This window comes from Oenanthe melanoleuca, chromosome 25 (genome assembly GCF_029582105.1).
Source record: "Oenanthe melanoleuca isolate GR-GAL-2019-014 chromosome 25, OMel1.0, whole genome shotgun sequence".
Lineage (NCBI taxonomy): Eukaryota > Metazoa > Chordata > Aves > Passeriformes > Muscicapidae > Oenanthe > Oenanthe melanoleuca.
The window spans coordinates 1,405,142-1,424,388 of record NC_079358.1 but is presented as its reverse complement, the minus strand read 5'-3'; the positions used below and the strand labels follow the sequence as shown (position 1 = coordinate 1,424,388).

The 19,247-nt window shown below is 63.8% G+C and overlaps 1 protein-coding gene across 1 annotated transcript; it reads left to right on the top strand.

Annotated features, from left to right (window-relative positions):
• Positions 1-1,044: 1,044 nt before the first annotated feature.
• On the top strand, positions 1,045-16,890 carry CELF3 (CUGBP Elav-like family member 3). The gene is made up of 12 exons (XM_056511083.1): positions 1,045-1,375; positions 3,790-3,872; positions 5,447-5,495; positions 7,055-7,183; positions 7,891-7,970; positions 9,385-9,528; positions 10,293-10,431; positions 11,018-11,305; positions 11,921-12,019; positions 14,206-14,349; positions 15,984-16,116; positions 16,686-16,890. The coding sequence occupies exons 1-11, from the start codon at positions 1,231-1,233 to the stop codon at positions 16,109-16,111; spliced, it is 1,428 nt and encodes a 475-aa protein (XP_056367058.1). The 5' UTR covers positions 1,045-1,230; the 3' UTR covers positions 16,112-16,116; positions 16,686-16,890.
• The last annotated feature ends 2,357 nt before the right edge of the window (positions 16,891-19,247 follow it).

The following is a 19,247-nucleotide window of genomic DNA, read 5'->3' as shown; positions in this document are numbered from 1 at the left end:
GAAGTGACACGGAGTGGGGGTGACACCGCGACACGAGAGGGGTGACACGGGGTGGGGACACCGAGGGGGTGACACTGCGGGGGTGGCCCCGGGCTGGGGACACCGTGGAGGGGGGGGGGTGACACGGGAGGGGGCGGGGCTGAGTTCAGCACCGGGGACAGCACCGGGAGGGGGAGGGGACGCGCGTGGGCGACACCGGACCCTCCCCCCCCCCCCCGCCCCTCCGCGCGTGCGCGCGGCCCCGCCCCCTCCCCAAAACATCCCCAACCCCCCCGGGCCCGGGCGGGGCCGGTACCGGAGCCGGTGCCGATCCCGGTGCCGGTCCCGGTGCTGTTCCCGGTTCCGTTCCCGGTTCCAAGCGCCCCCTCCCGTTCCCAGCCCCGCTGTTGTCGCCGCTGCCCAGCGCCCCCCAGGCGGTGCCGGTGCCGGTCCCGGAGCCGGTGCCGGTATCCGGTGCCGCTGCTCGGTTGCCGGTCCCCGGTGCCGGTCCCGGTTCCCAGAGCCCCATCCCCGCTGCCCGGTGCCGGTCTCAAGCTCCCGCCGTTGTCGCCGGTGCCGGTGCCCGGTAGCCAGAACCCCACGGGCGGTGCCGGTGCCCAGTTCCCGGTGCCCGGTTCCGGTGCCCGGTTCCGGTAGCCGCTCCCCAGCTCTCCGTGCCTGGTCCCGCTCCCCAGGCCCCGGTGTCGCCGCCGGTGCCGGTCCCCGGTGCCGCTCTGACATCAGCACCGGGCGGGGCGGGGCGGGGCGGCCCCAACCGGGGAAGAAAAGCCGATCCCGGTGCCGATCCCGGTGCCGGTACCCGGTACCCCCAGCGGGCGGGGGGGCTCGGCCACCACCGGGGGCTCTCGGGGAACCGGCGGCCGCCGCGGCCGCCATGGACCGAACCGAGCGTTGAGCTCCCCCCGCCCCCCGCCCGGTACCGGGACCCTCCCCGAGGCCACCGGGGCGGTACCGGCGGGGCGGGCGCTCGCAGCATCCACCGGGATTTTGGGGAGCAGCGCCCGGGAAACGGCCGGGACGCACCGGGAGCGCCGGGAGCGCCGCCCCCCGGGCAGAGCTGCCCCCGCCCCGCCGCGCCCCGTCCCCGGAGCCGAGCCGAGCCCCGGGGCCGCCTCGTCCTTTGTGTGCGCCGGGGCACCGGGCACCGCCGGGAGCACCGGGAGCCGAGCCCGGGCGGTGATAGCGGGGAGCGGGAGCGGCCCCGGGGCCCGGGGACCCCCCGGCGGCCCCATGAAGGAGCCCGACGCCATCAAACTCTTCGTGGGGCAGATCCCGCGGCACCTGGAGGAGAAGGACCTGAAACCCATTTTTGAGCAATTCGGGAAAATCTACGAGCTCACCGTCATCAAGGACAAGTACACCGGGATGCACAAAGGTACGGGAGCCGGGAACCGGGAATGGCGGGAGGGAACGGCCCCGGGCAACGGGAACGGGCAGCGGGGATGGGTGCGGGGCATGGGCGCGGGGGAGTGGGGATGGCACCGGGATTCGGCCCCCGGCACCGGGAACGGTATGTGATGTGATTCCCGGTACCGGGGACGGCCTCAGATACCAGGATCAGCCCCGGGATTCAGCCCCTGGTACCGGGATCAGCCCCTGGTACCGGGATCAGCCCCAGGATGTGGCCCCCGGTGCCGGGAATGGCCTCGTGATGTGGCTCCCGGTACCAGGAACAGCTCCCAGCACCGGGAATAGCCCCAGGATACAGCCCCCGGTGTGGGAACAGCCCCTGGTACCGGGAACAGCCCTTGGTACCGGGAACAGCCCCGGATGTGGCCCCAGATACCGGGATCAGCCCCCGGGATGTGGCCCCCGGTGCCACGAACAGCCCCCGGTACTGGGATCAGCCGCGGGTACGGCCCCCGGTACCAGGAGCGGCCTTGTGATCTGGCTGCCGGTACTGGGAACAGCCCCCGGTACCGGGAATTGCCCCGGGATGTGGCCTCTGGTACCAGGAACAGCCCCAGCACCGGGAATGGCCCCGGGAACGGCCCCGGTACCGGGAACAGCCCCGTGCCACGGCCTCCAGCACCAGGAACAGCTCCCGGTACCGGGAACAGCTCCCAGCACCGGGAACGGCCCCGTGACACAGCCCCGGTACCGGGAACGGCCCCGCGATGGGAACCAGCACCGGGAACAACCCCCGGCACTGGGAATGACCCCAGGATGTGGCCCCGGTACTGGGAACAGCCCCAAGGACTGGGAACAGCCGCTGTCACCTGGAGCAGCCCCGTGACACGGCCTGGGGTACCGGGAACAGCCTCCAACACCGGGAACGGGCCCCGGTACCGGGAACAGCCCCACAAACAGCCCCTGGTACCAGGAACAGCCCCCGGTACCGGGAACAGCCCCACAAACGGCCCCTGGTACCAGGAACAGCCCCCGGTACCGGGAACAGCCCCACAAACGGTACCAGGAACAGCCCCACAAACGGTACCGGGAACAACTGAGGGCACCGGGAAGAGGCCCCGGTACCGGGAACAGCCCCAGGTACAGCCGAGGGCTCAGGAACAGCCCCAGGAACAGCCCCAGTACAGCCAAAGGCCTTGATCAACACCCACAGCTCAACCTACAGCCGCAGGCCCCGGGTACAGCCGAGGGTACCAGGAACAGGCACAGACCCCCAGCCCAGCCCGGGTACCCCCTTTCGGGGTGTTCTATCCCGTTTTGGAGTGTTGTACCCCATTTTGGGGTGTTGTACCCCGGGTGCTGGGTGTGGGGGTGGCTGTGGGGTCACGGGGCTGTGCGGGGGTTGTGTCAGGTGTGGGGTGTGGTACCGGGGTGTTGTGTCCGGCTGTTGTGGGGTTGGGTGAGTGCAGGGTGTTGTTGTTGGGGTGTTGTTGTTGAGGTGTTGCATCTGACTGTGGTGCCAGGTGTTGTTTCGGGGTGCCAGGCGGGTGTTGGGTGTCACGTGGGTGCCCCTGCAGGTGACACCCGGCCCTGGGGGTGGCAGTGGGGCGAGCATCAGGGTGTTCTCAGGGTGTTGTTTTGGGGTGTCAAGCAGCTGTTGGGGTGTCAGAGTGTTCTCAGGGTGTTGTTTTGGGGTGTCAGGCAGGGGTTGGAGTGTCAGGGTGTTCTCAGGGTGTTGTTTTGGGGTGCCAAGTGGCTGTTGGAGTGCCCGTGGGTGGCTGTGAGGGTGACACCGGCTCTGGGTGCCCCTGGGGGTGTCCGGGTGTTGTTTTGGGGTGTTGTGTCTGTCCTTGGGGTGTCATGTGGTCACCCCGTGTGGCCCTGGGGTGACACCGGCTCTGGCTGGGTGACAGTGACAGTGACAGTGACAGTGACAGTGACAGGGCCCTGCAGGGACCCCCAACACCGACTGTGCCCCGATGGACACCGGAACTGGGGGGTCCTGGGGGGTCTCGGGGTCTCTGTGCCCCCCCAGGGCAGGAGGGGGGCACTGACCCCTCCCCCCTCCCAGGAATTTTGGGGACCCCTCCAAAAACTGTGAGGGGCGGGGACGGGGGGTTTTGGGGGTGTCACTGCCCCGAAATGGGGGGTCTGGGGGCTACAGGGGGCCTGAAAGCTTTGGGGGGATTTGGGGTCTGGGGGGATTTGGGGTCTGGGGGTGGATTTGGGGTCGGGGGGGGGTTTGGGGTCTGGGGGGATTTGGGGTCTGGGGGGATTTGGGGTCTCTGCAGCTGTTGGTGTTCTGGGGGGGGTTTGGTTATTTTGGGGTGCTCCAAACCCTCAGTGTCACACGGGCTGGGGGTGAGGACACCCCGGGGGTCCCCCCCGTGTCCCCCCCAAGCCCCCAGACCCCCTTTTTTCCCCCTCCCCCTCCCCCAGGATGCGCCTTCCTGACCTACTGCGCCCGCGAGTCGGCCCTGAAGGCCCAGAGCGCCCTGCACGAGCAGAAAACCCTGCCGGGGGTGAGTGGGGGGCGTGGGGACCCCCCCGGGGCACCCCAAAACCCCCCTGTGAGCCCCCGAGCCCTGGCACCCCGAAATCACCCCCAAAAATCACCTTTCAATCCCCAAAAATCACCCCTAAACCTCTAAAAAATCACCCCAAAATCATCCATAAACACACCCCCCAAAAACACCCCCCACCCCCCTTTTTTAGGATCATCCCCCACCCCAGTGAGAGGGAGAATTTTGGGGGGCTGGGGGCGCCCCCGAGCGCCTGTGGGGTGTTTAATTAGTGCCGTTAATGAGGCCCTGGTGCTAATGAAGCACGGACACAACAAAGCCCGGATTTAGGGGGGGGGGTCCGGGCTCCCAGTTAATTTTGGGGGGGGTCTCAGCTCCCATTCTCTTCCCCCATTTTGGGGGGTTTGAGGGTTTTTTGGAGGGGGGTTTTGGGGCCCCCCCCCCGCGCGTGTCCCGCCGGGCCCGGGGGGGATTTGGCTTCGCCGGGATAATCCCGGGATTTGGGGCCGTAAATCCCGGGGGGATTTGGGGAGGGGGGGGGGGGATGGATGGGGCTGGGGTTGGGTTTGGGTTTGGGTTTGGGTTTGGGGGAGGGGGGGATTAAGGGCGGCCCCGCCCCCGCAGCTGCTGGGAATTTTGGGGGGGGGGGAACCCCCACTGTCAGCCCCCCCCGAGCTGCGCTGAGCTGGGGGGTCCCGGGGGGGTTTGGGGGAGTTGGGGGGGGGTTTGTTCACCCCCTCTTTGTGCCCCCCCCCCCACTTTGCCGGCTGATCCAGCGCGGGGGGGGATTAGGGGGGGATTAAGGGGGGGGGGGGCATTTCCAGCACCATCTGGGCCGGGGGGGGTTCGGGGGGGTTCGGGGGGGGGGAACCTTCGCTTTCGGCGGCGAAAGGAACCGCCCGGGGTCAGACGGGGATGGACCCGCCCCCCCCCCCCCCCCCGCATCCCAAATTCCCCCCAAATCCCCCCGCGCCGCCCCTCCCCCACCGCCCCCCCGCTCCCCCGCGGTTTGGGGGGGTTTGGGGGGGGGGAGGGGCAGGGTCGCACCGGGCCTGGGGTGGGGGGTGGGGGAGGGGTCACGGTGTTTTCCCCCCCCTCCCCAAATCTCCATCCCCGCCCCCTCCCCCCTCCCCATCCCCGTCATTGTTTATCGCGAGCGCTGATGACGTCAGCGGCGTTGCCAGGCAACGGCGATGGGTAAATTGGGGATGAGTGGGCGGTTGCCATGGAGCGGAGCCGGCCGTTGCCATGGCAACCGCGCATCTGCGCCCTCCCCCTCCCCCCCCTTCCCCCCCGCTCCTCTGGGGGTTCCTGTGGGGGGGGGGGGAGGGGGCGGATCCATCCCCCCCTAATTAACGCAGGGGGGGAGGGGCGCTCATTAACGCGGCCCCCCCTCCCCCCCGGGCAGCGGCTCCCGTTGCCAGGTAACGGGATGCAGGCCCGGCGTTGCCATGGCGACCGGAGCATCTTTGGGGTGCTGGGGGGGGGGGTGGGACCCTCTGAGGGGGTGGGGGAGGGGCGGGATGGTTCGGGGGGGTCTCTGTGTCCCCAACCCCCCCCGTGTCCCCCCCCAGATGAACCGGCCCATCCAGGTGAAGCCGGCGGACAGTGAGAGCCGAGGAGGTACCGACCCAAAAACCCCCAAATCCCCGGAATCACCCCCAAAATCCTCACAAATCACCCCCAAAATCCTCCCAAATCACCCCCAAAAATCACCCAAAACCACCCAAAATCCTCCCAAATACCCCCAAAATCCTCCCCAAAACCCCCCAAATCACCCCGAACTACCCCAGACTCCCCCAACATCTCCTCCCCCCGCGAACTCACCCCACGCCGCCGTGTCCCCAAAACCCGCTGTCCCCACACGACCCCAGGGCCACCCACAGCTGTCCCCTGTCCCCAGGGTGGGTGTCCCTCCGTGTCCCCATTCCCAGGAGCTGTCACCCCATTCCCATTCCCAGTGTCCCATCCCAGTGTCCCAGTGTCCCCAGTGTCCCGTCCCAGTGTCCCCAGTGTCCCATCCCAGTGTCCCCATCCCAGTGTCCCCAGTGTCCCATCCCACTGTCCCCAGTGTCCCCATCCCAGTGTCCCCATTTTCAGTGTCCCCAGTGTCCCCATCCCAGTGTCCCCAGTGTCCCATCCCAGTGTTCCCATCCCAGTGTCCCCATCTCCCCCCGCCACCCTCCCTGCAGTGTCACACCCCTCTGTGTGGCAGTGTCCCCATGCCAGTGTCCCATTGCCACCGATGGTGTCCCCATGCCCGTGTTCCCATGCCTGTGTCCCGGTGCCACCCACTGTCCCCATGCCATGTCCCATGCCTCAGTGCCACCCACTGTCCCCATATCCCATACCCATGCCTGGTGCCACCCGCTGTCCCCATGTCCCATGTCCCCATGCCGTGTCCCATGTCCCCACTGTCCCAGTGCCATGCCCCCTTTCCCCACTGTCCCCGCTGTCCCCATGCCATGTCCCGGTGCCACCCGCTGTCCCCATGCCGTGTCCCATGCCCCCTCTGTCCCCGCTGTCCCCGTGCCATGCCCCATGTCCCCTCTGTCCCCATGCTGTGTCCCATGCCCCATGTCCCCGCTGTCCCCTCTGTCCCCATGCCATGTCCCATGTCCCCACTGTCCCCATGCCCCATGTCCCAGCTGTCCCCACTGTCCCCATGCCATGTACCATGCCCTGCTGTCCCCATGCCGTGTCCCATGCCCAGCTGTCCCCACTGTCCCCATGCCCCATGTCCCTGCTGTCCCCATGCCATGTCCCGTGTCCCTGCTGTCCCCGCTGTCCCCGCTGTCCCCGTGCCCCATGTCCCAGCTGTCCCCATGTCCCATGTCCCATGTCAAGCCCCATGTTGTGCCCTGCTGTCCCCGCTGTCCCCATGCCCCATGTCCCTGCTGTCCCCACTGTCCCCATGCCATGCCCCATGTCCCCATGTCCCCGCTGTCCCCATGCCATGTCCCGTGTCCCCATGTCCCCGCTGTCCCCATGCCATGTCCCGTGTCCCCGCTGTCCCCGCTGTCCCCGCTGTCCCCGCTGTCCCCGTGCCATGTCCCCATGTCCCCGCTGTCCCCGCTGTCCCCGCTGTCCCCGCTGTCCCCGTGCCATGTCCCCATGTCCCCGCTGTCCCCGCTGTCCCCGCTGTCCCCGCTGTCCCCATGCCATGTCCCGTGTCCCTGCAGAGGACCGCAAGCTGTTCGTGGGGATGCTCAGCAAGCAGCAGGCGGACGAGGACGTGCGGAAAATGTTCGAGCCCTTCGGCACCATCGACGAGTGCACGGTGCTGCGCGGGCCCGACGGCACCAGCAAAGGTGGGGACGCCGGGGACACCCACGGTGTCACACGGGGACACCCTGAGGTGTCACCACCAGGGCTACTGGGGGGTCCCCTGGGGTGGGCAGGGGGAGATCTGCGGGGCAGGGATGGGGTTTGGTGGGAACACGGCAAGGATGGGGTTAATGGGGTCTGTGGGGTCATGGGGTCCTGTGGGACCCCCCTGGAGCTGCCATGGAGCCGATGTCCCCAATGTCCCCAATGTCCCAAATATCCACCATGTCCCCAATGTCCCCAATGTCCCCAATGTCCCCGATGTCCCCGATGTCCCCGATGTCCCCAATGTCCTGATGTCCCCGATGTCCCCAATATCCCAGATGTCCCTGATGTCCCCAGTGTCCCCTATGTCTCCAATGTCCCCTATATCCCCAATGTCCCCAAATGTCCCCAATGTCCCCAATGTCCCCAGTGTCCCCATGTCCCCAATATCCCCAATATCCCCAATGTCCCCAATGTCCCCAGTGTCCCCAGTGTCCCCATGTCCCCAATGTCCCCGATGTCCCCGATGTCCCCAATGTCCCCAATGTCCCCAATGTCCCCAGTGTCCCCAATGTCCCCAATATCCCCAATGTCCCCGATGTCCCCAATGTCCCCAATGTCCCCAATGTCCCCAATGTCCCCATGTCCCCAATGTCCCCAATATCCCCAATGTCCCCGATGTCCCCAATGTCCCCGATGTCCCCAGGCTGCGCCTTCGTCAAGTTCCAGAGCCACGCCGAGGCCCAGGCCGCCATCGCCGCCCTGCACGGGAGCCGCACGCTGCCGGTAGGGACCGCTGGCACCTGGGGTGGCACCTCCGTCACCGTCCCCTTCATCACCCCATCACTGCCCTCATCATCATCATCATCACCCCATCACCATCCTCATCATCATCACCCCCTGCGCCGACACCTCCAGCATCCTCGTCATTGTCCCCTTCATCATCCTCGTCATCGTCCCCTTCATCGTCCCCTTCATCATCCCCTTCATCATCCTCATCATTGTCCCCTTCATCATCCTCGTCATCGTCCCCTTCATCGTCCCCTTCATCATCCCCTTCATCATCCTCATCATTGTCCCCTTCATTGTCCCCTTCATCATCCTCATCATTGTCCCCTTCATCGTCCCCTTCATCGTCCCCTTCATCATCCTCATCATTGTCCCCTTCATTGTCCCCTTCATCATCCTCATCATTGTCCCCTTCATCGTCCCCTTCATCGTCCCCTTCATCATCCTCGTCATTGTGTCCTTCATTGTCCCCTTCATCATCCTCATCATTGTGTCCTTCATCGTCCCCTTCATTGTCCCCTTCATCATCCTCATTGTTGTTGTGGTCATCCCAATTGACACCCTCATCATCCTCATCATCGTCCCCTTCATCGTCCTCTTCATTCTCCTCATCATCATCACCCTCACCGCTGTCCCCACCACGAGTGACCACAGTGACCGTGGTGACCATGAGTGACCACAGTGACCGTGAGTGACCGTGGTGACCGTGAGTGACCGTGGGTGACCACAGTGACCGTGAGTGACCGTGAGTGACTGTGAGTGACCGTGAGTGACTGTGAGTGTCCACGAGCGACCATGAGTGACCATGAGCGACCATGAGTGACTGTCAGTGACCATGAGTGACTGTCAGTGACCATGAGTGACCACAGTGACCGTGAGTGACCACGAGTGACTGTGAGTGACCGTGGTGACCATGAGTGACCGTGGGTGACCACAGTGACCGTGAGTGACCGTGGGTGACCGTGAGTGATCACAGTGACCGTGAGTGACCATGAGTGACTGTGAGTGTCCACGAGTGACCATGAGCGACCATGAGTGACTGTCAGTGACCATGAGTGACCATGAATGACCATGAGTGACTGTGAATGACCATGAGTGATTGTGAGTGACCACGAGTGACCATGAGTGACCATGAGCGACCATGAGTGACTGTCAGTGACCATGAGTGACTGTCAGTGACCATGAGTGACCACAGGTGACCGTGAGCGACCATGAATGACCATGAGTGACTGTGAATGACCATGAGTGATTGTGAGTGACCACGAGTGACCATGACCATGGCTGACCGCGGGTGACCCTGAGTGACCATGACTGACCATGAGTGACCATGACTGACCATGAGTGGCCGCAGTGACTGTGAGTGACCATGACTGACCTCGAGTGGCCGCAGTGACCGCTGCGTGTCCCCCAGGGCGCCTCGTCCAGCCTGGTGGTGAAGTTTGCAGACACGGAGAAGGAGCGGGGGCTGCGGCGGATGCAGCAGGTGGCGAGTCAGCTGGGGATGTTCAGCCCCATCGCCCTCCAGTTCGGAGCCTACAGCGCCTACACGCAGGCGGTACGGGGCACTGGGAGCACTGGGAGCACTGGGAGGGACTGGGACCCCCCAAAATCCAGCCTGAGGTGTTTGGGATGGTGGGTGTGGCGTGTGGGATGTTGTGGGGGGGATGGGCACTGGGGTGACATCCACGGGGAGGTGACAGTCCCAAATCCTGTGGTGGGACATCCAGGGGAGACCATGGCCCCATGTCCCAGGGTGCTGGTGGCACTGGGGTGACAGCCATGGGGACCCATGTCCCAGGGTGCTGGTGGCACTGGGGTGACAGCCATGGGGACCCCATACCCCAGGGTGCTGGTGGCACTGGGGGGTCCCTGGGGAGATGCTGGTGCCACACCCCAGGGTGCTGGTGGCACTGGGGTGACAGCCATGGGGTCCCCATGTCCTGTGGTGTTGTGGCACTGGGGTGACACCCATGGGAAGACGATGTCCCCCATGTCCCAGGGTGCTGGTGGCACTGGGGTGACACCCATGGGAAGCCCATATCCCGGGGTGCTGGTGGCACTAAGGGGTCCCTGGGGACATGCTGGTGCCACACCCCGGGGTGCTGGTGGCACTGGGGTGACACCCATGGGAAGCCCATACCCCGGGGTGCTGGTGGCACTGGGGGCACTGGGGAGATGCTGGTGCCCCACCCCGGGGTGCTGGTGGCACTGGTGGCACTGGGGAGATGCTGGTGCCCCACCCCGGGGTGCTGGTGGCACTGGGGGCCGCGGGGGTGTCCCCAGGCGCTGTCCCCGCTGGTGCCAGGCCTGTCCCCACAGCTGATGCAGCAGCAGGCCGCCCTGGTGGCCGCACACTCGGCCTACCTCAACCCCATGGCCACCATGGCCGTGCAGATGCAGCACATGGGCACGGTCAACCCCAACGGGCTGATCGCCACCCCCCTGCCACCCTCCTCAGGTACGGGACAGGGGGACAGGGGGGACTGCAGGGGTGGGGGGAGAGAGGGGACAAAGGGGACAGCAGGGAGGGGATGGGGGATAGGGGACATGGGGATGGGGGACACCAGGGGATGGGGAGAAATGGAGCTGGGGACATCATGAATGTTGGGGACATCAGAGATGGGACACCCGGGGAGGGGGACATGGGGGCAACTGGAATGGGGGATCCTCGGGTTGGGGCCACCGGGGATGGACAATGAGGAGGGGACACACGAATGGGGGGGGACAATGGGGAGGGGACAGGAATGAAGGGCAGCAGGGATGGGGACACTGGGGTGGGGAGAAGTGGGGCTGGGGACATTGGGAGTGGGACAGGGGGACATGGGGACATGGGGACAGCGGGGATGGGAGCACTGGGAATGGGGGACATGGGGGCACTGGTGTGGGGGACATGAGAGACGCGGGGCTGTGGTGGCACTGGGGAATTTGGGGGGCACCAGGGAGGGACAGGGACAGCAGGGAGGGACAGGGACTCGCCCACCACCGGATCCGCCGCCGCCGGGCCCGCCGGGGTGGCCATGCCGGTGTCCCCGCGCTGTCCCCAGGAACCAGCACCCCCCCGGCCATGGCGGCCACCCCCGTCCCGGCCATCGCGGCCCCGCTGAGCGTCAACGGCTACAGCCCCGTGCCCGCGCAGCCCGCGGGACCCCCGGCCCCCGACGCCGTCTACGCCGGGGGCGTCCCCCCCTTCCCAGGTGCCCCCCGACCCCCCCCCGGCCCCCCCCGTGCCCCCCCAGGGCCCCCCCTAACCCCCCCTGTGCCCCCAGCCCAGAGCCCCGCCGCCCCCGGGGACCCCCTGCAGCAGGCGTACGCTGGCATGCAGCACTATACTGGTGCGTACTGGGGGATACTGGGAGGGGCTGGGGGGGACTGGGGGGAACTGGGGGGAACTGGGGGGAACTGGGAGAGGCTGGGAGGGACTGGGAGGCACTGGGTAGGTGCTGGGGGGGGGCACTGAGAGGCACTGGGAGGGCACTGGGGGGAACTGGGTGGGCAGTGGGAGGGACCGGGGCTGTGTTGTGGGGTACTGGGTGGCACTGGGGGGGCACTGGGCTGGCACTGGGGGTCACTGGGGAGCACTGGGGAGCACTGGGCTGGCACTGGGGTGGCACTGGTGGCACTGGTGGCACTGGTGGCACTGGGGGACACTGGGGGTCACTGGGGTGGCACTGGGGGGCACTGGGGGGCACTGGGGAGCACTGGGCTGGCACTGGGGGACACTGGGGGTCACTGGGGTGGCACTGGGGGGCACTGGGGAGCACTGGGGAGCACTGGGCTGGCACTAGGCTGGCACTGGGGGGCACTGGGGAGCACTGGGGTGGCACTGGTGGCACTGGGGAGCACTGGGGTGGCACTGGTGGCACTGGGGGGCACTGGGGAGCACTGGGCTGGCACTGGGCTGGCACTGGTGGCACTGGTGGCCCCGGGTGACCCCCGCGCCCCCCCAGCCGCGTACCCGGCCGCCTACGGGCTCGTCAGCCCCGCCTTCGCCCCCCCGGGACCCCTGCTCGCCCCCCCGCCCCCCCCGCAGCAGCAGCAGCGCGAAGGTGAGACCCCCCCGGGACCCCCCAAAATCCCCGGGACCCCCCAAAACCCCCCGGGATCCCCAAAACCTCCCGGGATCCCCCCAAAACCTTCCCAGACCCCCACTCTGGACTCCCCTAGGGTTCCCTGCACCCCTCAAAACCCAAAGAATTTGGGGTGTCATGGGGGGGGGGTCAGAGGGGTCCTGGGTCCTGTTTTGGGGTCACAGTTCTGGTTTGGGGGTGCTGGGGAGGTTTTGGGGAGCTCCTGCTCTAGGATCCCGTGCCGGTTTGGGGTCCTGTGCTATTTTTGGGGTCCCATTCTGGGTTTGGGATCTCGTGCTGGTTTGGGGTCCCACTCCGGTTTGCGTTCCCCTGTCTCTATTTTGGGGTCCCTGTCTCTATTTGGGGTCCCTCTCTCTGTTCTGGGGTCCCTGTCTCTGTTTTTGGGGTCCCTGTCTCTATTTGGGGTCCCCTCTCTCTGTTTGGGTCCCCTGTCTCTATTTGGGGTCCCATTCCTGTTTGGGGTCCCTTGTTGCTGTTTTTGGGGTCCCCTGTCTCTGTTTTGGGATCCCGTGTTGCTGTTTTTGGGGTCCCTCTCTCTATTTGGGGTCCCCTCTCTCTGTTTAGGGTCCCTGTCTCTGTTTTGGGACCCTCTCTCTGTTTTTGGGTTCCCCGTCTCTGTTTTGGGGTCCCTGTCTCTATTTGGGGTCCCTCTCTCTGTTCTGGGGTCCCTGTCTCTGTTCTGGGGTCCCTCTCTCTGTTGGGGTCCCATTCTGTTTTTGGGGTCCCTTGTTGCTGTTTTTGGGGTCCTCTCTCTGTTTGTGGTCCCGTGTTGCTGTTTTTGGGTTCCCCGTCTCTGTTTTGGGGTCCCTGTCTCTATTTGGGGTCCCTCTCTCTGTTTGGGGTCCCCTGTCTCTGTTCTGGGGTCCCTGTCTCTGTTTGGGGTCCCTGTCTCTGTTTGGGGTCCCCTCTGTATTTTGGGGTCCCCTCTCTGTTTTGGGGTCCCGTGTTGCTGTTTTTGGGGTTCCCTATCTCTGTTTTGGGGTCCCTCTCTCTGTTTTGGGGTCCCATTCTGTTTTTGGGGTTCCCTATCTCTGTTTTTGGGGTCCCTTGTTGCTGTTTTTGGGGTCCCCTCTCTGTTTTGGGGTCCCTCTCTCTGTTCTGGGGTCCCTTGTTGCTGTTTTTGGGGTCCCTGTCTCTGTTCTGGGGTCCCTTGTTGCTGATTTTGGGGTCCCTTGTTGCCGTTTTGGGGTCCCTTGTTGCTGATTTTGGGGTCCCTTGTTGCTGTTTTGGGGTCCCCTCTCTGTTTTGGGGTCCCTTGTTGCTGATTTTGGGGTCCCTCTCTCTGTTCTGGGGTCCCTTGTTGCTGTTTTTGGAGTCCCTGTCTCTGTTTTGGGGTCCCCTGTCTCTATTTTGGGGTCCCTGTCTCTATTTGGGGTCCCTTGTTGCTGTTTTTGGGGTCCCTTGTTGCTGATTTTGGGGTCCCTGTCTCTGTGTTTCTGGGGTCCCTGTCTCTATTTCGGGGTCCCTGTCTCTTTTTTGTGGGTCCCCTGTCTGTTTGGGGTCCCTGTCTCTGTTTTGAGGTCCCATTCTGTTTTGGGGCCCCTCTCTCTATTTTGGGGTCCCTGTCTCTGTTTTGAGGTCCCATTGTTGCTGTATTTGGGGTCCCTGTCTCTATTTTGGGGTCCCCTGTCTATTTTGGGCTCTCTGTTTGGGGTCCCGTGTTGCTGATTTTGGGGTCCCCTCTCTCTGTTGGAGTCCCTGTCTCTGTTTGGGGTCCCTCTCTCTGTTTTGGGGTCCCTGTCACCCCTGTCTGTTCTGGGGTCCCTTGTTGCTGTTTTTGGGGTCCCCTGTCTCTATTGGGGTCCCTGTCTCTGTTTTTGGGGTCCCCTGTCTGATTTTGGGGTCCCCTGTCTCTGTTTTGGGGTCCCTGTCTGTTTTGGGGTCCCTTGTTGCTGTTTTTGGGGTCCCTGTCTCTGTTTTGGTGTCCCTGTCTCTTTTGGGGTCCCTTGTTGCTGTTTTGGGGTCCCCTCTCTCTGTTTTGGGGTCCCTGTCTCTGTTTTGGTGTCCCTGTCTCTATTTTGGGGTCCCTGTCTCTATTTGGGGTCCCTTGTTGCTGATTTTGGGGTCCCCTGTCTGTTTTGGGGTCCCCTGTCTGTTTGGGGTCCCCGCCGCCGGCCCCGTCCCAGTGTCGCCTCCCTCCGCAGGCCCCGAGGGCTGTAACATCTTCATCTACCACCTGCCCCAGGAGTTCGCCGACACCGAGATCCTGCAGATGTTCCTCCCCTTCGGCAACGTCATCTCCGCCAAGGTCTTCGTGGACAGGGCCACCAACCAGAGCAAGTGCTTCGGTAGGGACGGGGACAGGGACATCCCGGGGACATGGGGACAGTGGGGACATCCCGGGGACATGGGGACATCATTGGGGACATTAGGGACAAGGGGACATCATTGGGGACATTGGGACATGGGGACATTGGGGACATCTCTGGGGACATTGGGACAGGGGGACATTGGGGACATCATTGGGGACATCAGGGATATGGGGACATCCCTGGGGACATGGGGACACTGGGAATAATGGGGACATCCCTGGGGACATGGGGACGTGGGGACATTGGGGACATCATTGGGGACATCCATGGGGACATGGGGACATTGGGACATCATTGGGGACATTGGGACATGGGGACATTGGGGACATTGGGGACATCATTGGGGACATCAGGGACATGGGGACACTGGGGACATCATTGGGGACATTGGGACATGGGGACATGGGGACACTGGGACATCATTGGGGACATTGGGACATGGGGACATCATTGGGGACATCAGGGACATGGGGGACATTGGGGACATCACTGGGGACATTGGGGATAATGGGGACACCGGGGACATCATTGGGGACATCATTGGGGACATGGGGACATTGGGGACATCAGGGACATGGGGACATCATTGGGGACATGGGGACATTAAAGGACATCAGGAACATCAGGGACATTTGGGATATTTGGGACATTGGGGATAATGGGAACACGGGATAATGGGGACACGGGATAATGGGGACACTGGGGACATTGGGGTGTCAGGGACATGAAGCACATGAGGGACTTGGGGACGTTGGGGATATCGGGGACGTCACAGACATTGGGGATAAAGGGGACACAGGGACATTTGGGATATCAGGGACACTGGGGTTAATGGGATATGAGACGGGGGATATAGGGACATGGAGACACTGGGGACATTGGGGACACTGGGGACATTGGGGACACTGGGGACACCGGGATATGGGATAGGGGCTGTGGGAAATGGGGGGACAGGGAGGGACAGCAAGGACAGGGGTGGCAGTGCCATGACCAGCACTGGTGACATCATGGCCAGGGACAGCATTACCTGGTGGCCCTGATCTCCCCATGTCCCCCCTGTCCCCAATGTCCTTCACGTCCCCCATGTCCCCTCTGCCCACCATCCCCTTTGTCACATCTGTCCCCGATGTCCCCTCTGTCCTTGATCTCCCCGATGTCCCCAATGTCCCCTCTGCCCCAAATGTCTCCATCATCCCTCATCTGCCCATTGTCTCCTTTATCCCCATGTCCCCCATGTCCCCAAATCCCTCCTGTCCTTCATGTCCCCGTGTCCCCATGATGTCCCCATGTCCCCATATCCTGCTATCCCCATGATGTCCCCGATGTCCCCAATGTCCCTGATGTCCCCACTCTCCCCTGATGTCCCCAATGTCCCTATGTCCCCATGTCCCCAATGTCCCTGATGTCCCCACTCTCCCCTGATGTCCCCAATGTCCCCGATGTCCCCACTCTCCCCTGATGTCCCCAATGTCCCCGATGTCCCTGATGTCCCCATGTCCCCATGTCCCCTGATGTCCCTATGTCCCCATGTCCCCAATGTCCCTGATGCCCCTGATGTCCCCAATGTCCCCGAGTCCCCAATGTCCCCTGATGTCCCCATGTCCCCGCAGGCTTCGTGAGCTTTGACAACCCCGCCAGCGCCCAGGCCGCCATCCAGGCCATGAACGGCTTCCAGATCGGGATGAAGCGGCTCAAGGTGCAGCTCAAGAGGCCCAAAGACGCCAACAGGCCCTACTGAGCCAGGTGGGACCCTGGGGACAGCTGGGACAGATGGGACAGATGGGACAGATGGGACAGATGGGGGACAGATGGGGACAGCTGGGACACTGGGGACAGATGGGGACAGCTGGGGACACAGCTGGGGACAGCTGGGACAGACTGGGACACCTGGGACAGACTGGGACACCTGGGACAGCTGGGACAGCTGGGACAGCTGAGGGGACAGCTGGGGACACCTGGGACAGGTGAGACACCTGGGGACAGATGGGACAGATGAGGGGACAGCTGGGGACACAGCTGGGACAGCTGGGACAGACTGGGACAGCTGGGACAGACTGGGACAAACCTGGGACACACCTGGGACACCTGGGACCCACCTGAGACCCCCGGGACACACCTGGGACAGACTGGGACACACCCAAAACGTCTCCAGGGATGGGAAACCCCCCAGGATCCCCTTGAGACCCCTCTGGAGCCCCCCAGGTTGGGATGTCCCCCCACTGGGATTTGGGGTGTCCCAGGGTTCTGGGGGGGCTGGAAGTGCTCCCCAAACTCTGTTTAACCCTTCCCCTCCCCAAATTTTCCCTCCCCAGGTCTGGAGGCTCCGGAGCAGCACCTTTGGGTGCCCCCCCCGTTGCAGAGCAGCCCCCTCCCCAATCCCAGCGGTGCCGGGGGCGGGGGGGGCTCGGTCCTGTTGGGGGGGGGCCCAGACCCCCCACGCTCAGGAAGGATGGACCCCCCCCTCCAGGCCCCATCCGACCCCCCCAGTCCATCCCAGTCCATCCCAGTCCAGCCCAGTGCCACCCCCCAGCACCCGTGTCCACTCTGTCTTTGGGGGGGGGTCGTCCCCCCCATCCCCATCAATCCCCCCCGGGGACCCTTCTTGGGGCTTTTCTCAGCAAACAGGACCAAAAGCAGCTCCAAACTGGGGGGGTCTCTGGGGGGCCCTGGGGGCCTTTGGGGGGTCCCTGGGGGTCCCAAAGGAGGGGACACGGCCCTACCCCCCCCCGGGGGTGCAGCGGGACCCCAACACTGCCACTGCCACCCGCGCCACCCCCACCTGCCTCAGCTTCCCTCAGGGTGGGCCAGCACTGGGATAGGCTGGGAATGGGATGAACTGGGAATGGGATGGGCTGGGAATGGGATGGATTGGTGCTGGGATGCTCCATTGTTGGGATAAATCTGTACTGGGATGAACTGGTTCTGGGATTAGAATGGTACTGGGATGCCCCTTTACTGGGATAGACTGGTACTGGGATGGATTCTGGGATGGATTGGTTCTGGGACTAGACTGGTACTGGGATAGACCAGTACTGGGATGCTCTGGCACTGGGATGTTCCATTACTGGGATGGACTGGTACTGGGGTGATCCACCACCAGGATGTTCTGGCACTGGGACACTCCATTACTGGGATGGACTGGGATGGACTGGTACTGCAATGCTCCAGTACTGGGATGGACTGGGATGGACTGGTTCTGCAATGCTCCAGTACTGGGATGGACTGGGATGGACTGGTACTGCAATGCTCCAGTACTGGGATGGACTGGGATGGACTGGTTCTGCAGTGCTCCAGTACTGGGATGGACTGGGATGGACTGGTTGTGGGATGCTCTGGGACCAGGGCGCTCTGACACCAGGAAGCTCCGACACCAGAACGTTCTGCCATGGGGATGCTCTGACACTGGGATGATCCCACAGCAGGAAAATCCCACAGCAGGAAAATCCCACAGCAGGAAAATCCCACAGCAGGATGATCCCACAGCAGGGTGATCCCACAGCAGGAAAATCCCACAGCAGGAAGATCTCACAGCAGGATGATCCCACAGCAGGATGATCCCACAGCAGGATGATCCCACAGCAGGATGATCCCACAGCAGGAAGATCCTACAGCAGGATGATCCCACAGCAGGATGATCCCACAGCAGGAAGATCCTACAGCAGGATGATTCCACAGCAGGATGATCCCACAGCAGGATGATTCCACAATAGGATGATCCCACAGCAGGATGATCCCACAATAGGATGCTCGGATATGGGAACGCTCCAGCACTGGGACACCACAGCACCAGAATGCTCCAATCCCAGAATGCCCCAGCCCGGGGATGCTCCAGTTTTGGGATGCTCCATGTTTGGGATGCTCCATGTTTGGGATGCTCCAGTTTTGGGATGCTCCATGTTTGGGATGCTCCATGAGCAGAGGGATCCAGCTCTGCAATGTTCTGCCATTGGAATGATCCCATCCCAGAATGCTCCAGAACCGGAGTGTCCTGAACCTGGGATGTCCCCACTCTGGGGTGTCCCCATTTTGGGATGTCCCTATTTTGGGGTGTCCCCTTTTGGGGTGTCCCCTTTTTGGGGTGTCCCCACCAGGAGCAGCCGATCCTGGGAATTCCTGGGAACTCCAAACCAGGGGACACAGACACGGACATGGACACACGGACACACGGACACACGGACATGGACACTCGGCTCCAGCTCTGCCCAGCCCCAAAATCCCAAAAAACCCCAAATCCCAAACCTGGGGGTGTCGGCCCCCACCAGCCAAACCAGGGCCCGAGCCCCCCACACCCCAAAACCAGTGCCCCCAGCACCTCCAAACTGGGACAGTGCCCCCCAAACCAGTGACCCCCAGCACCCCAAACTGGGACAGTGCCCCCCAAACTGGGACAGTGCCCCTCCACCAGACCAGTGCCCCCAGCACCCCAAACTGGGACAGTGCCCCCCAAACTGGGTCCAGTGCCCCCCAAACCAGTGCCCCCAGCACCCCAAACTGGGACAGTGCCCCCCAAACTGGGTCCAGTGCCCCCCAGCCCCCCCAAACTGGGTCAGGGCCCCCCCAAATGGGATCAACGCTCCCCCAACCCCCCCAAACCAGGGTCGGTGCCCCCCAGCTCCCCCCAGTGCCCCCAGCACCCCCAAACCAGTGCCCCCCCCACCCCCCACCCCCGCTGTACATAGGGGGGGTGCAGGGCCCCCTCCATGTCCCCCCCATTTTGGGGGGGTTTGGGACCTGCTGGGTTGATTTTGGGGGGGTGGGGAAGGGGTTGGGGGTGTTAGGGGAGGGGCTCAAGGCTTTATTTATTTGCTATTTATTGCAGTTCCTTTCAGGATTGACTTTTTTTTTTCTTTTTTTTTCTTTTTTTTCTTTTTTTT

Coding starts and splice junctions, on each gene's coding strand:
- CELF3 (XM_056511083.1), top strand. CDS start 1,231: ATGAAGGAGCCCGACGCCATCAAACTCTTCGTGGGGCAGATCCCGCGG. Junction 1,376..3,789: donor GTACACCGGGATGCACAAAG/GTACGGGAGCCG, acceptor CCCCTCCCCCAG/GATGCGCCTTCCTGACCTAC. Junction 3,873..5,446: donor AGCAGAAAACCCTGCCGGGG/GTGAGTGGGGGG, acceptor GTCCCCCCCCAG/ATGAACCGGCCCATCCAGGT.